Source organism: Narcine bancroftii, chromosome 2, assembly GCF_036971445.1.
Source record: "Narcine bancroftii isolate sNarBan1 chromosome 2, sNarBan1.hap1, whole genome shotgun sequence".
NCBI classification, from domain to species: Eukaryota; Metazoa; Chordata; class Chondrichthyes; order Torpediniformes; family Narcinidae; genus Narcine; species Narcine bancroftii.
The window spans coordinates 196,996,888-197,011,365 of record NC_091470.1 but is presented as its reverse complement, the minus strand read 5'-3'; the positions used below and the strand labels follow the sequence as shown (position 1 = coordinate 197,011,365).

The following is a 14,478-nucleotide window of genomic DNA, read 5'->3' as shown; positions in this document are numbered from 1 at the left end:
ATTAATATAGGGAGTTGGGTAGGAAGCTTAGAAGAAGGACTACTAAGGGTGTAATCTCTGGATTGCTTCTTGTGCCATGTGACAGTGAGGGCAGAAATAGAATCAGGTGGAGGAGGTTAAATACATGGCTAAAGGGGTGGAGTAAGAGACAAGGTTTCAAGTTCTTGGACCACTGGGACCTTTTTTGGGGGAGATAGGACCTATACTGTAATGATGGGTTACATCTAAATCCCAGAGGGACCAGTCTCCTGGCGGGGCCATTTGCTAGGGCTGTCGGGGTGGGGGGGGGGGTTTAAACTAGTATGGTTGGGGACAGGGTTTCAAGTTAGGCAAGACAGCAGGGAGAGGGTTTGTAGGCTAAGGAAAGAGGCATATTTAAATAATTTGAGGGAGGAACAGCAGGAAGTAGTAAAAAGATGTTGTAGTGACAATTGTGAGAATGGTAGAGAGGAGGATATGCAGAAGGTAGAAAGTAGGAGATCCCTGAGATTTATTTATTTTAATGCGAGGAGCATAATAAGGAAGTTGGATGAGCTAAAGGTGTGGATTGGCACGTGGCATTATGGTGTTGTGGCCATTAGCGAGACGTTGTTGAAGGAGGGTTGTGACAGGCAGTTAAATGTTCCAGGATTTTGCTGCTTTAGATGTGACAGAGTTGGTGGATTAGGAAGGGGAGGTGTGGCATTACTTGTCAGGGAGGATATTACAGTGGTGCTGAGGCAAGATAGACTGGAGGGCTCATCAAGGGAGGCAGTGTGGTAGAACTGAAAAATAAGAAGGGTGAGGTTACTATTATAGGGGTATATTATAGGCCTCCAAATGGGGAAAGGGAACTAGAAGAACAAATGTGGAAGGAAATAGATGAGATGTGTTGGTTGGGGATTTCAATTTTCCAAACATAGATTGGGAAATGCAGTCAGTAAAGAGGGCAGGATGGCTTAGTATTTATCAATGTGTTCAGGATTGCTTCTTGCAGCAATATGTTGATATGCCCACTAGAGGGGGAGCAGTGTTAGATCTGTTGTTTGGGAATGAAATAGGGCAGGTGATGGAGGTGAGCTTTGGGGAGAACTTCGGATCCAGTGATCATGGGTCCATTAGCTTTAACTTAATTATGCAAAAGGAAAGGTCGGGTCCGAGGTTGAAGGTCTTTGAGTGGGGGAAGTCCAAGTTTGGAGAAATGAGAAGGGATTTGCAGAGAGTTGTGTGGGCTGATCTTTTTGCCGGAAAGGATGTAGAGGAAATTTGGAGGGCATTTAAGGGTGAGATTTTGAGAGTACAGGATCTTTATGTTCCAGTCCGGCCGAAAGAGAAGACCAAAGGTTCAAGGGAGTTGTGATTTTCTGGAAAAATTAAAAAGTTGGTTTGGGATAAGAGGGAGGCCTATATTAAATATCAAAAAAAGCAGGGGATTGCGGAGATGTATGATTGTTACTTAGATTGCAGGAAGAACCTTAAGAGGAAAATGAGAAAGGCAAAGAGAAGGTATGAGGTGTCTGTAGCTAATAAGGCGAAGGTGAATCCTAAGGGTTTTTACAGATACATGAACAGTAAAAGGAGGGTTAAGGATAGAGTAGGTCCACTGGATGATGGGACCGGTGGATTATGTGAGGAACCGTATGAGATGGGAGAAATATTGAACAATTTTTTTCTCATCGGTATTCACGAGGGAAAGGGACATTGGGCTATATGAAATAAGAGAGGCAAAGGGCTTAGTTAAGGAGAGGATAGGGATTAGTAAGGTTAGGGTTTTGGAGCTTCTAGGGTCAATTAAGGTTGATAAGTCTCCTGGTCCTGATGGGATTTTTCACAGGACTTTAAGAGAGGTCAGGGAACAAATAGCGAGGGCACTGACAGTGATTTTTCAAAGATCACTGGAGGAGGATGTGGTACCACGGGATTGGAGGGTTTCAAATATTGTTCCATGGTTCAAAAAAGGCATTCGGTGTAGACCAAGTAATTATCGGCCAGTAAGTTTGACTTCGATGGTGGGGAAGGTTATGGAGGGTATTCATCGAGATAGTATATACGCATATCTGGACAGGCAGGGATTGATTAGGGGCACCCAGCATGGGTTTGTAAAGGGAAAGTCAAACCTTGTTGAGTTTTTTGAGAAGGTGACAAAAAAAGTGGATGAAGGTAGGGTTGTTGATGTAATCTATTTGGATTTTAGTTAGGCTTTTGATAAGGTTCTGCATGGAAGTTTAATAAGGAAGGTTCAGTCACTAGGAATTAGCACAGAGATAGTGAGATGGGTTCAGAGGTGGCTGGAAGATAGACAGCAGAGAGTCATGGTGGACAATTGTCTGTCAGGTTGGATGCCTGTGACAAGTGGAGTGCCTCAGGGATCGGTGCTGGGTCCCTTGTTGTTTATCATTTATATTAATGATTTAGAGCAGGTTTTCTTAGATTATAAAAGGATTTGGTTTGTTTGGAAGAGTGGGCTGAAAGATGGCAGATGGAATTCAATGTAGACAAGTGCGAGGTGTTGCATTTCGGAAAAAATAACCAGAATAGGACATATGCAGTTAAGGGGAGGGCATTGAAGTATGCAGAGGAACAGAGGGACCTGGGGGTTATGGTACAGAGTTCATTGAAGGTGGATTCCCATGTAGACAGGGTGGTTAAGAAAGCATATGGTTATGCTGGCCTTCATAAATTATAGTATAGAGTATAGGAGGTGGGAAGTGATGCTGTGGCTGTTTAAGGCATTGGTGAGGCCAGGTTCGGAGTACTGTGCTCAGTTCTGGTCTCCAAATTATAGAAAGGATATGGATAAGGTGGAGAGGGTGCAGAGAAGATTTACAAGGATGTTGCCTGGCTTACAGCATCTGGATTACAGGGAGAGATTAAGGAGCCTGGGACTTTATTCATTGGAACATAGATGGCTGTGAGGGGACTTGATAGAGGTATTTAAAATTATGAAAGGAATAGAGAGACTAGACATAAACAGACTCCTTCTCCTGAGGGCAGGGGAGGTTGGAACAAGAGGGCATGAGTTAAGGGTAAGGGGGCAAAACTTTAGGAGAAATATTAGAGGATGCTTTTTCACTCAGAGAGTGGTGGCAGAATGGAATGATCTTCCATAGTTGCGGCAGGGTCCCTTCTGTCATTTAAGAGAAGGTTGGGTGTGTACATGGTTATGGGCGGAGAGCGGGAGGGGGGAGCTAGTGAAGTTGTTCAAGTGAACTGGTGCGGACTCGAAGGGTCGACATGGCCTGTTTATGCGCCGTAAATGGTTATATGGTTATAAGATAAAAAGGAGGAAATTCAAACAGGACAACAGGGTCAATATGCTCAGCGAACCTCTATACACATACACAATATGCAAGAGGTAAATGTACACTTTTGATAACGAGGGAGAAACCGACAGAAGACTGAGGGAAATTACAGGAATACACCCATTCAACAGTCAGGATCAAGTTGATACTATGTGACCCCACCCCTTGACCAGTACGGACAAGGCTCTTGATACCTAACCTCCGGACTCACCCCAATCCAGAGTGAAAGGTGTGTTACGAGCCCAGAGGACCTCAAAACCCAGCAGCAATAGATATTCACCAAGACAAATGGTTACTTAAACAAAAGTTACTTTTAATTATCTTTAAACATGAAAACAGAATCATACTTTAACTTATCATTATTGAGGAGTCACGAGATGGAGTAGTGGCCAGTAGGAGAATACCAGCCCTCTCCAGAAAAGAAGAAATATAGTGAAGAAACACAAAACATAACAAATAAAAGATAAAGTTGTGGAGAAAAGAAAGAAAATGGCACCCAAGAATGAAAAAGTAAAAACAAGGGGAAAAAAAGAAAAGACGCTGGAAGAGAAAGGAGAAGGCCTTACACGCATGAAGAAACAGGGAGCCATCGTGGAGAAGAGAGCCCGTTCCCCAAGGTTGATGACGGCCCCGCAGAGTTGTGACCTCCCGACTGCTGGACTGCAAAAATGGGTCTCTGAACCAAACAAAAGCGTGCAACTGCGCATGCGCGAGGAGTCGCACATGCACAGTGTGCACACTAAGGAAAAAGAGAACACCGACGGGAGGGGAGCCCAGCTGAGGAGCGAGTAAACACAGCGCAACCAGCTGAGGGATGCCCGACACCAGGACTCTCAGCTGGAAAAAGAGGAAAGCAATAGGAAAGGGAGTGATAGGAAAGAAGAGCAGCAACAGGAGGCCCAACAGATGAGTAGCCCAGAAGAAGAGACCAACAGCAAGAAGCCAAGCAAGAAGAAGCCCAGCAAAGTGAGGCAAGCAACTCAACAAGAAAGTCAGAGGAGACACAGATACAAGGAAGAGAAGAAGAAGAAGAAGACAAAATCACAGGTGCAGACACAGAAGGAGAGGAAGAAGACCAAGCTCTGCACAGAGAAATAGAAGGTAAAATAGATGGACAGTATATAGATAAAATCTTTTTTCAAGAACAAATGAGAGTATTAAAAGAATGGTTGACATTAGAATTTAGTGAAATGAAAAGTACAGAAGAAAAAGTGAGTAGAATAGAGCTGGTTATGACAGAAATAGAGAAAAGATTAGAAAATGTGGAAGATCGAGAAACGGCTGTAGAAATGGAAGTGAACGACTTAAGAAGAAAATTGGAAGAAAGTGACAAAAAAGTTAGAGTCACAAGATTTTTTAGCTCAGAAGATTGATATGGAAAATTATAGTCGGCGAAACAACATAAAGATAGTGAGCCTAAAGGAAGATGAAGAAGGCACAGATATGAAGGAATTTATAAAAGAATGGATCCCAAAGGTCCTGGGAATGACAGAAATACAGGAAGGAATGGAAATAGAAAGGGCTCACAGAACATTAGCCCCAAAACCACAGACACAGCAAAAACCAAGATCTGTTTTAGTAAAATTTCTGAGATATAGGACAAGAGAAAATATACTGGAGAGGGCAAGGAATAAAATTAGAGAAGACAAAAAAACCATTGGAATACAAGGGTCAAAAAATATTTTTTTACCCAGACATAAGTTTTGAACTCTTAAAGAAGAGGAAGGAGTTTAATGCATCGAAAACAATCCTATGGAAAAAAGGTTATAAATTTATGTTAAGATATCTGGCTGTGCTTAAAATATTTATCCAGGGGGAGCAAAACAGACTGTTCTTGGATCCGGAGGAAGCATGAGCATTTGCAGAATGCCTGCAGGACAGAAGGAGAGATGAAGAGATGTAACAAGAACGAACAATGATGACAAAGTACATATAAAGATGTAAAAATAATGTATAAGTAAGAACTAAAGAAGGGAAATAAAAGGGAAGAAAGGAAGTAAGGGGGGGAAAAAAAACTTATCACTATTAACTTTACCTAACTTAACCCCCTTCTAATTCTAAGCACATGTGTATGTAATGTGTGTGCAAGTTCAGAAAAGTTCTTTAATTCACAGTCTAATCTCACTTCTCATTCCTCCAAGTTTACTGGTTGCAGGCAATTCTTATACTGTGCACTAAATTTAACATTTATGAAAGTTCACCAGGTGCTTTAAAGGTAAATGGTTACCGCTCAGTAAGGTTCATGTCAGTTTTCTGAGAGAGATTTTTTGTTCCTGGATACAAACTGATTCCTTTTGATTAGCCACTTCAGTATCTTGCTGAAGAAACTTACCCCGTCAGGGTTCTCCAGATGATAACCTCTTTCTTTCAGGTCACCACAGAGTTCGTCTTTGTTTCCCTTATTTCAAGTGAAACATTAGGCAGCCAGTCCTCTCCTCTTGTATGGATCATGAGGGCTTTGACCAGGCTGAACTAAGCACTCACAACCCATCTTCAAAATGGGGTTTTCCTACAAGCTTGCCAAGCTTGTAGCAGCAGTCCCAGCTGCTGCTACTGACTGTAAAAATGCAGAACTCATCTCTCTCTCTCAAAGCCTGTTTTTTTTTCCTTCTCTGCTTGCAAAACTTCATGACCCTCTTAGAACAGCAACCCCTACTCAGACAGACTGCAGCTGGCTGAACCTAATGAGTTTTTTCATCTGTTGGTTTTCAAAACAACAATCCATTAGTGAAGTCCCCTGGGAACTCCCCAATGTTTTTGCAAAGGCTCTCGGAGCCGCCCTGTCAGAGCTTCAGTATTTTAAATGAGATCTGTTTTGAAGTGTTTGTATGTGACCTGCCCTAAAAAAAACCTGCCAAACTTATTCCCCCAAATTCATATCTATATACAAACACAACATATTCTGTCACAGGTACTACTGTGACAAGGAGTCCAAAAGAGATGGAACAAAGGGGAACATTGCCCTTTATAGTTCTGCAGGCAGTACTGGGGGGGGGGCCAATTGAAGGGTCAGTGTGGGCCCCATTGGTTGCTGTGGCCAATGGCTTGAAGCCAAGTTCAGGGACTCAGCAGGGGTCAGCTGAGGTGATTCACCTGGGCCAAATAGGTGAAGGTCAGGGCTGAGTTCAGGCAGGCTGCCTGTACTGCAGCACCTGGTGATTTAGGAGGGCCCATCACAAGGGCCACCTTGACGCCTTTGGGATGAGTCTTTGACCTTGTTTGGCAGGTAGCGGGTCCTCCAAACAGGAGCACAGCAGTGCCTCTAGGTGGTGGACGCTGCCCTCCATTACACTTGTGCGGTGGATGACAAATCTATTGGAGGCTTATGCCATGATAGAGATTAGAAAGTTTGATATGGAAATCTGATCAGATGCTAGTGGTGAAGGATGGAGCGCCACAGACTTAACTACCTCTGCCGGTGGCAGATGGACTTTCAAGAGATTAGACTGGCATCAGTATCTGGCATTAACATTCTAGAAATTTGGCAGTTCAGTTGGCGCTGAAGTCGTGTATGGAGAAAAGGGGTATACACATGTTGATGAGGTTAGACAAGACCTCAGCAGTAGCATACCTGAATAAAATGGGAGGTTTGAAGTCCCCATCACGTAACTGGCTCGCAATACAGACATGGAGTTGGTGTATCAAAAGGAATTACAGCCAGGGCATCTGAACTATCAGGTGGATTTGATGTCTAGAAAGTTCAGTGATAGAACAGAATGGACATTGGGGTAAAAGAGTTTCAATCTGATAGTACAAAATTTTGGGTTGGAAGAGATATGTTTCCTGGTTGCCAGACCCCCAGGGAGAATCCATAGATGCCATTACGATTGATTGGGCAGAACTGAAATTTCAATGCTTCTCATTAGTGGCCAAATTCCTGCACAAAGTTCAGGAGGACGGGCCCATTGGACCCCTGGTGGTGCCAAATTGGCCTTCCCGGTCCTGGTTCCCAAGGCTGAATTGGATGCTGCTGGAACGGCCTTTACTGTTGAGAAGGAGCAAGAACCTTCTAGCTCGTCTCGATCCCTTGTGCTGCAGGATTGGCATGAAACGTTCAGCGTAAAAGGAATGCAGCCAAAAACACTGGACATGATTTGTGCTTCATGGAGAAAGTCAACTCAGAAGCCAATACGTTAATAAATAGCATCTGCTTTGTTTTAATGAGAGTTTAAATATTAATTATGTTTCAGGTTCAGATGTTTTGCATTTTCTCACTGATTTGTTTTGTTCAGGTAGCCAGTTATCATACTATCAATACGGCCAAGAGTGCTTTGGCAGCCTTCCTGACTCAACAAGACACCGAACACTCTGTTGGAATCGATTTCAAGATCGATGAGGGGAGAGTTTCACTTTTGCCACGTTATCAAGCTGTCTGGGATGTTCAAGTTGTGTTGGATTTGTTGTGACATTTCTTGCCAGATACACTTTGGACCTATGTGATTTATCTCAGAAATTGTCCATGGTTTTGGTTTTGACTTTAGGCGAAAGAATACAGACTTTAACCTTGGAGTATATTTTTTGGGAAAATTATATTGTTGAATTTCATGTTCATGACTTGTTGAAAAGTAATACATCTGGCAGTGTGGGAACAAGAGGATGAACGATTATACAGGGTGCGGTATCTGAGACAATATGTATCAGAGGGGAGGGGGAAGAGAGATTCTTGTTTGTATATCACAGGAAAACTGCCTCAGTAGCCATCCTCTCACACCTTGGCCCGATGGTGAAAGAGGACCAATGCAGTTGGCTGGATTGGATACCACTCAGCGTGGGGCACAGAGCAGCATCGATGAGGCAGTTCCAGTGTTGCCTGCATGCAATAAAAATGCTGCCTGGACAGGGGTCGTCTTTTCCTCTCTGAAAAATTTATTTATGATAAACCACACAATTAAAAAAATACCATTGAAAGCGAAACAGAAAACACACACGATATTTTTACATAATGCCCCCTACCCTAACCCACCCACCCTTCCCCACCTTGAAACTACCCTCTAGAAAGATCACATCAACATAAAACCCATCAATCCTGTTGCCATGGTTGGGAGCAACACCATCAAATGAGTGGAAAGGGGTATTAACCCCATATAATTGAAAAAGTTTTAACCCAAGAAAAAAGAATAATTATACGTTATCTTTCCCAACTGAATACAAGATCTCATCTCCGAAAGGCACACCTGAAGACTCAAATTAGTCTCCAGGTAACTGAGGCCAATCTCAAAGTGTACTTAGTTTGAACTCCAAACTCAAGTCTCTTACAACAAAGGATCCATTTAAAAAGTCTCTAAAAGTTCCTTAAATCGATTCCAAAAAGGTTTCTCCCTCTCACACAAGCCCAAGTACAGCTTCCTTCTGACATCTAAAGCATCCATCCAAGGGAGGGGGGTGGGGGTAGGGTACGGACCTGGTTGGAGGACCCCGAGGAATCGGTTCCCCTGCACGATTTGACGGGAGTGTCGTCCTTTAATCCCCGTCCACGGCGCCAAGTCTTTCCCGCACCGTCCTGTCTGCCCTGGGGGAGAGGCTCGAACATCGAGGGGAGGGGAGCCAACCAACCAACCAGCCAGCCTTGCCACTCGGCCGCTGTGTGTGCACCTTTACTCGCTGCTCCATTTCCCCACCCAAGTCTACGGGAGACGAGAGCGCAAAGGCCAGTCTTAAGAGTTGAACCAGCAGCGGCAGGTACTGGGATGTTTCCCCACCACCCCCCCCCCCCCCACTTTTCGCGGGCGATCCCCCCCCCCCCACTTTTCGCGGGCGATTCCCCCCCCCCCCCACTTTTCGCGGGCGATCCCCCTCTTTCGCCGGGGACTTGGACGGGAAGATGCGCCAAAGGGATCGATCGGCGCCCAAAGGACTTCAGAGGGAGAGGGAGAGGGAGGGGTGTGGTCCCTTCCTAGGGGGAGGGGGTGTGGATCCACCCGTCTCCATCAGGAGAAAGCTGATCCCATCCATTCTGCCCATCCCTCCTGCCCCGTTCAAAGGGTCTTGCAAATTAAATCCCTTCCCGCGCTTTGAACGGTGGGGGGGGGGGGGTGTGGTGGGGGGGGGGGGTGTGGTGGGGGGGTGTGGTGGGGGGGGGGGTGTGGTGGGGGGGGGTGTGGTGGGGGGGGGTTGTTCAGTACTTGGGGCGTCGTAACGCAGCTGAGTTCTCAATCTGCACCCCCCCCCCCACTCGAGGAGCTGGCGAGCGGTGTGAGCTTCCCCTTTGGGGGGAACAGTGCCGATTCAGGGGGTGGGGGCACCTGCGGGGAGGAGATTGTGGGGGCTCGACCCGGTCTGTGTGCGCAGAGTTGCCACCGTTCTCTCCCCCGCGGCTGCGTGGGTTCTTACCGCCCCTCCTCCCCGCCTCCCAGCCACACCGTGCAGTCTGAGGTCCTCACACTTCCCGTTGGGGTGTAGGGGAGGGGTGGGGGTGTAGGGGGGATGGTGGGTGTGTGGTGGGGTGTAGTGGGGTGTATGGGTGTGGGGGTGTGTGGTGGGGGTGTAGTGGGGTGTAGGGTGGTGGTGGGAGTGTAGGGGGTGTGGTGGGGGTGTAGAGGGGTAGTGGGGGTGTAGGGGATGTGTATGGGAGGTGTAGGGGGTGTGCTGGGGGTGTATGGGAGGTGTGGTGTGTGATGTGGGTGCAGGGATGTGTGGTGGGGATGTAGAGGGTGGTGGGGGTGTAGGGTGGTAGTGGGGGTGTGAGGGGTGTGGTGGGGATGTAGGGCAGTGTGATGGGGCTGTGGTGGGGTGAGGGGTTGTGGTGGGTGTTGTAGGGGAGGTGTAATGGGGTGTGTGGGGTGTGGTGGTGGTGAAGTGGGGGTGTGAGCAAGTGTAGGGGAGGTGTGGGGTGTGGAGGGGGTATAGGAGTGTAATAGGGGTGTAGGGGTGTGGTGGTGTTGTGAGGTGGTGTGGGTGGATGTGGTGGTGTGGTAGGACTGCAGGCAGATGTAGTGGGGCTGCAGGGCAGTGTGGCGGGGATGTAGAGGAGATGTGGTGGGGGTTTAATGGGGGTGTAGGGAATGGGGTGGGGGTCTGAGCACCTCCTGCAGTCAGAGAGCAGCCAAACCCCCCCCCCCCATTCAGCTCCCTTGACAGGTTATTCAAAACCCATGCAGAGCCGACGGCAACCGACTGGGTGGCTGCATCTCTGCTCTTTAAGAGGGGTGTGTGTTTGTTTGATGGGATGGCAGGGGGGGATTTAAATGGGATCAGTGAAGCAGATGGTCACCATGAGCCCAAGAGACCATTTCCCTGCTTTAACCAGTCATCAGCTTGTCTCTTTCCTTTTATTCAGCTCACCGAGAATGTCCAAACTATTCAGAATCCAGACCAGGTTCTTCTTGCTGGTTTTTGCGGTGGTCATCAGTTTGAGTTTTATCGCTTGGGTGATCAACTTCTCCACGATCACAAGGCATGTTTAAGCAACATTACAGGTCCATTCTGTCTCTTGTCCAAATGCCTCGTCTCATGTTTGTGTGGTGAAAGAACAAGATCGTATTGTGGCTCCATCTCCTTTCCGATTACAACCAGACCTGACCACAGACAATCCCAGTCCAAACACAGCCAATCTCTTCCCAACTTGCTGCCAATCCCAATCCAACCCCATGTATAATGACCAACTGCAGTTGGTTGGGATTGGCAATGGCTGGGATCAGATGCGGTTGCATCCAGTTATCCATGGCTGTGGTTGGGTTGGGAATGGCCGTGGTTGGGTTGGGATTGGCCGTAGTTAGGCTGGCATTGGCCGTGGTTGGGATGGCATTGGCCGTGGTTAGGCTGGCATTGGCCATGGTTAGGTTATCCTTGGCTGTGGTCTGTTTGGGATTGACTGTGGTTGGGTTGGGATTAGTGATAATTGCGTTGGGATTAGACCACATGACAATAAGAAATTGGAGCAGACATTGGCCCTTCCTTCATGAGCTGATCCTTTCTCTAACTCAGCCCCTGTCTTCTTCCCACAACCTTTGATATTCTGACTATTCTGATACCTATCCATCTCTGCTTTAGATATCAAACACCCCCCCCCCCCCACCCCAACCAATGACATGGTGTCTCAAATTGCCCATAGTAGCAAATTGCAGAGACTTCACCCCTCTCCGGCCAATCACATCTCTGTTTTTAATGGGTGCCCTTCAATCCCAAAGTTTTATCCCATTTTCCTTGACTCCCCTTGATTGGCAGTGATTGGGCTGGGACAAGAATAGCCTGGTTGTGATTGGTTGCAGTCGAGAGGAATTGGGCAAGGATTGGTGCTGAGTTTAGCTGTGATTGGTTCCACTGGGGTGTGGTTGGGTAGGCAATAGCCATGGTTGGGATGGGACTGGTGAGGCTTGGCATTGGATTAGCCGCTGCTGAGTCCAATTGTGATTAGTGGCAGTTGGTTGTTTTCGGGTGTGCGGACCAGGGTTGGATTCAGGTGGTTTCTAACATCCAAATTGATCCCCAGTGTGAGCAGCGCAGAATCCACACCCTCTGCTCCGTGTTGATTGGGTACCACCACAAAAGCCTTTTCTCTCATCCCTTGATCCCCACCTCCTTCTCTCCCTGTTTATCCAGCTTCCCTCGACACTCGTCCCTGCTTCCAAAGGAGGGAGGTCCAGATTTCCTGACTCTCTGGGAAAAGAATCCTTCCCAAACCATCCCCCACCCCAGAACTACATAGAACACCTATCCTTATGGCTCTTGGTTTTGACTTTCGCTTGTCTGCCTGTATCCCTGTGATGCGCTATGGAGCAGAAAAGCAGAAACAAAACATAAAGGCTGCTCAACAGGGCTTTATTCCACACAAACTTCCACAGTGCTGGCCGTGAGAGTGGCTGTGCTGGCTCTGAGACTGACCACGAGGGGTCAGATGTGGCTTATATCCCGGAGGGTGATTGGCAGCTGATCAGGTGTTGCCTTGTCCTCCAGTGCTCTTCCTGCAGGTACACAGGTCGCCCCCTGCAGTCAGCTAGTGGTGTATCACCACAGCCCCCCAGCCCCCCCCCCCTCCCAAGAAACACTTGGAAGGATTCACTTGGCTGGAGGAACGGAACTGTGCCTGCTGTGGGGACAGGACTGGCAGTCGGTTGTTATTCCCTCCTGCCCTGTCCCACTGTTAGATGCAAGTGTGAGTGATTGCCAGCCCATCGATTTCAAGCCTTTTTCTTCAGCACCATTCACGAACTAAAAACTCTCCGTGTTGTGTCTAACCTTGACGATGAGCTTGGAATCATCTGGTGGTCGGGCAGCATCGATAGGAAGTAAAGGGCGACCAACATTTTTGGGCATTTTGCTCTATCTCAACCCCCCCCCGCCCCCTCATCACCTCAACTTCCTTCCCTTCTCCCTTCCCACCTTTAAGCACCTCTTACCTGTTTGCCTGTTCTCCTCCCCCTGCCCCTTCCTCTCAGGGCCCCTTCCTCCCTCCCTCCTCCTCGGGCCCCTTCCTCCCTCCTCCTCAGACCCCTTTCCTCCCTCCGGCCCCCTGGCCCCTTTGTCCCTCCTCCTCCCACCTCCACTCTGCCCCCACGGATTTAGATTCCAATTTATTGTCAGAGAACATGCATGAATGCATGAAATCAAATACAACCCTGAGATTCTCTTTCCTGTGGTCGGGGCAGAATTACCACTAATTGGTGGTGCAAAAAATAAACTCTACACAGTGTAAACATGTAAACAGATAATGAACTGTAAACAGATAAAAATGTAAACAAACTGACTGCAATACAGGGAGAGCAAAGAAAAGCGATAAAAGTGCACAAGTAAGAGTCCTTAAAGAGTCCCTGATTGGGTTTGTCGTTGAGGAGTCTGATGGTGTGGGGGAGCAGCTATTCCTGAACCTGGTGGTGTGAGTTTTGTGGCACCGATGCCTCTTTCCTGATGGCAGCAGCAAGAATAGAGTGTGTGCTGGGTGGTGTGGGTCCTCGATGATCGCTGCTGATGGCAGCTTTCCAAGTAGATGGATGGTGGGGAGGGTTTTGCTTGTGATGTCCTGGACTGGGTGTCCACTACCTTTTGCAGGGTTTATGCTCAGGGGTATTGGTGTCCCCTGTACAGGACCATGATGCAGCCATTCAGCACACTTTCCACCCTATCTCTGTAGAAATTTGCCAAGGTCATACAAGCTCCTCCACAAGCTCCTGAGGAAGTAGAGGCATTGACGTGCTTTCTTCACGATACCATTAGTGTGTTGGGTCCGGGAAAGATCCTCCCAAGAATCTAAATATATTCACCCTCTCCACCTCTGATTTTCCCAAGGATTACTGGATTGTATACCTCTGGTTTTTAGTCATCTCTTTAGTTTTGATGACATTGAATGGAAGGTTGTTGTTGGTGCACCATTCAGCCAAGTTCTCAATCTCCCTCCTGTTCGCTGACTCATCCCCTTCCTTATACAACACTATCCACTATCTGCACCTGCCTGTTTTTACTTCACAGGAGGCTAAGGCCTGAAACGTTGGTTACCCTTTACTTACCCTGGAATCTATCTTTTAAAAATATTTCTATTGAGTTTAACATGTAAATCCTACATACAAAGTCATCTAAAATCCCTTTCTCACTGGCACCCAGGAATTAACTGGGATTTTACTGGGACAGTAAATAATGTCATTTCACGCTGGGGATTCACCCCCTACTCCTACCCTTGGCATTTGCCGACGCTGGCGTGCTGGTAAAACCAGTGGAAATGGGGCAACATAAAATCACCGTTTCTGTTTGAAGGGCGAACACCTGATCCCTGGGGGATGAGCTGCGTTCAGTGGAAAAGCAATTAGTATCCCAGTTAAAGGCGGCCCAGCGGAATTGGCACAAGGGGCTTCCGATCCCGGGGCACTGCCCGGCCGATTCACTGGGGGGACCAGTGGGAGAAGGGCTAAGTATAACAAACAAAAGGTCATATCGTGTGCATAATCACAAATTAAGTGTAAATGTAAATCAAAAACCTTTCCATATTTGTTTATTTAACAATATTTCTTTAAAACGTCAAATTCTGTTTATCTCTTAATATAATCCAATATAGTACTGGATAGAAAACAATAAGATTCTGTCTTAATTAATGATTTGCCACAATATCTATAGAAAAGTTAACCTGAAATATGAGTTGGGAGGTTTACAGCTTGCAAATTTAAAGAACGAGTTATTATTGGGCAGCCCAGACTAAATTCCTTACCTCCCAGATAAGTCTTCATGGGTAAAAATAGAAATGCATGAAGTTGGACAGAAGATTCTTCTTGTA

The 14,478-nt window shown here is 46.9% G+C and overlaps 1 protein-coding gene across 2 annotated transcripts in view; it reads left to right on the top strand.

Moving 5' to 3' along the window:
* The first annotated feature begins 8,756 nt into the window (after positions 1-8,756).
* LOC138754921 (galactose-3-O-sulfotransferase 2-like) overlaps positions 8,757-14,478 on the top strand; it is an 11,486-nt gene continuing 5,764 nt past the window's right edge. The window contains exons 1-2 of one of the 2 annotated variants that reach the window (XM_069919943.1): positions 8,758-8,960; positions 10,558-10,674. In XM_069919943.1, coding sequence (XP_069776044.1) covers positions 10,568-10,674 — 107 coding nt within the window. In that variant the 5' untranslated portion in view covers positions 8,758-8,960; positions 10,558-10,567. Of the gene's footprint in view, positions 8,961-10,557; positions 10,675-14,478 lie in introns of both variants that reach the window. The other variant, XM_069919944.1, reaches the window with a different exon arrangement.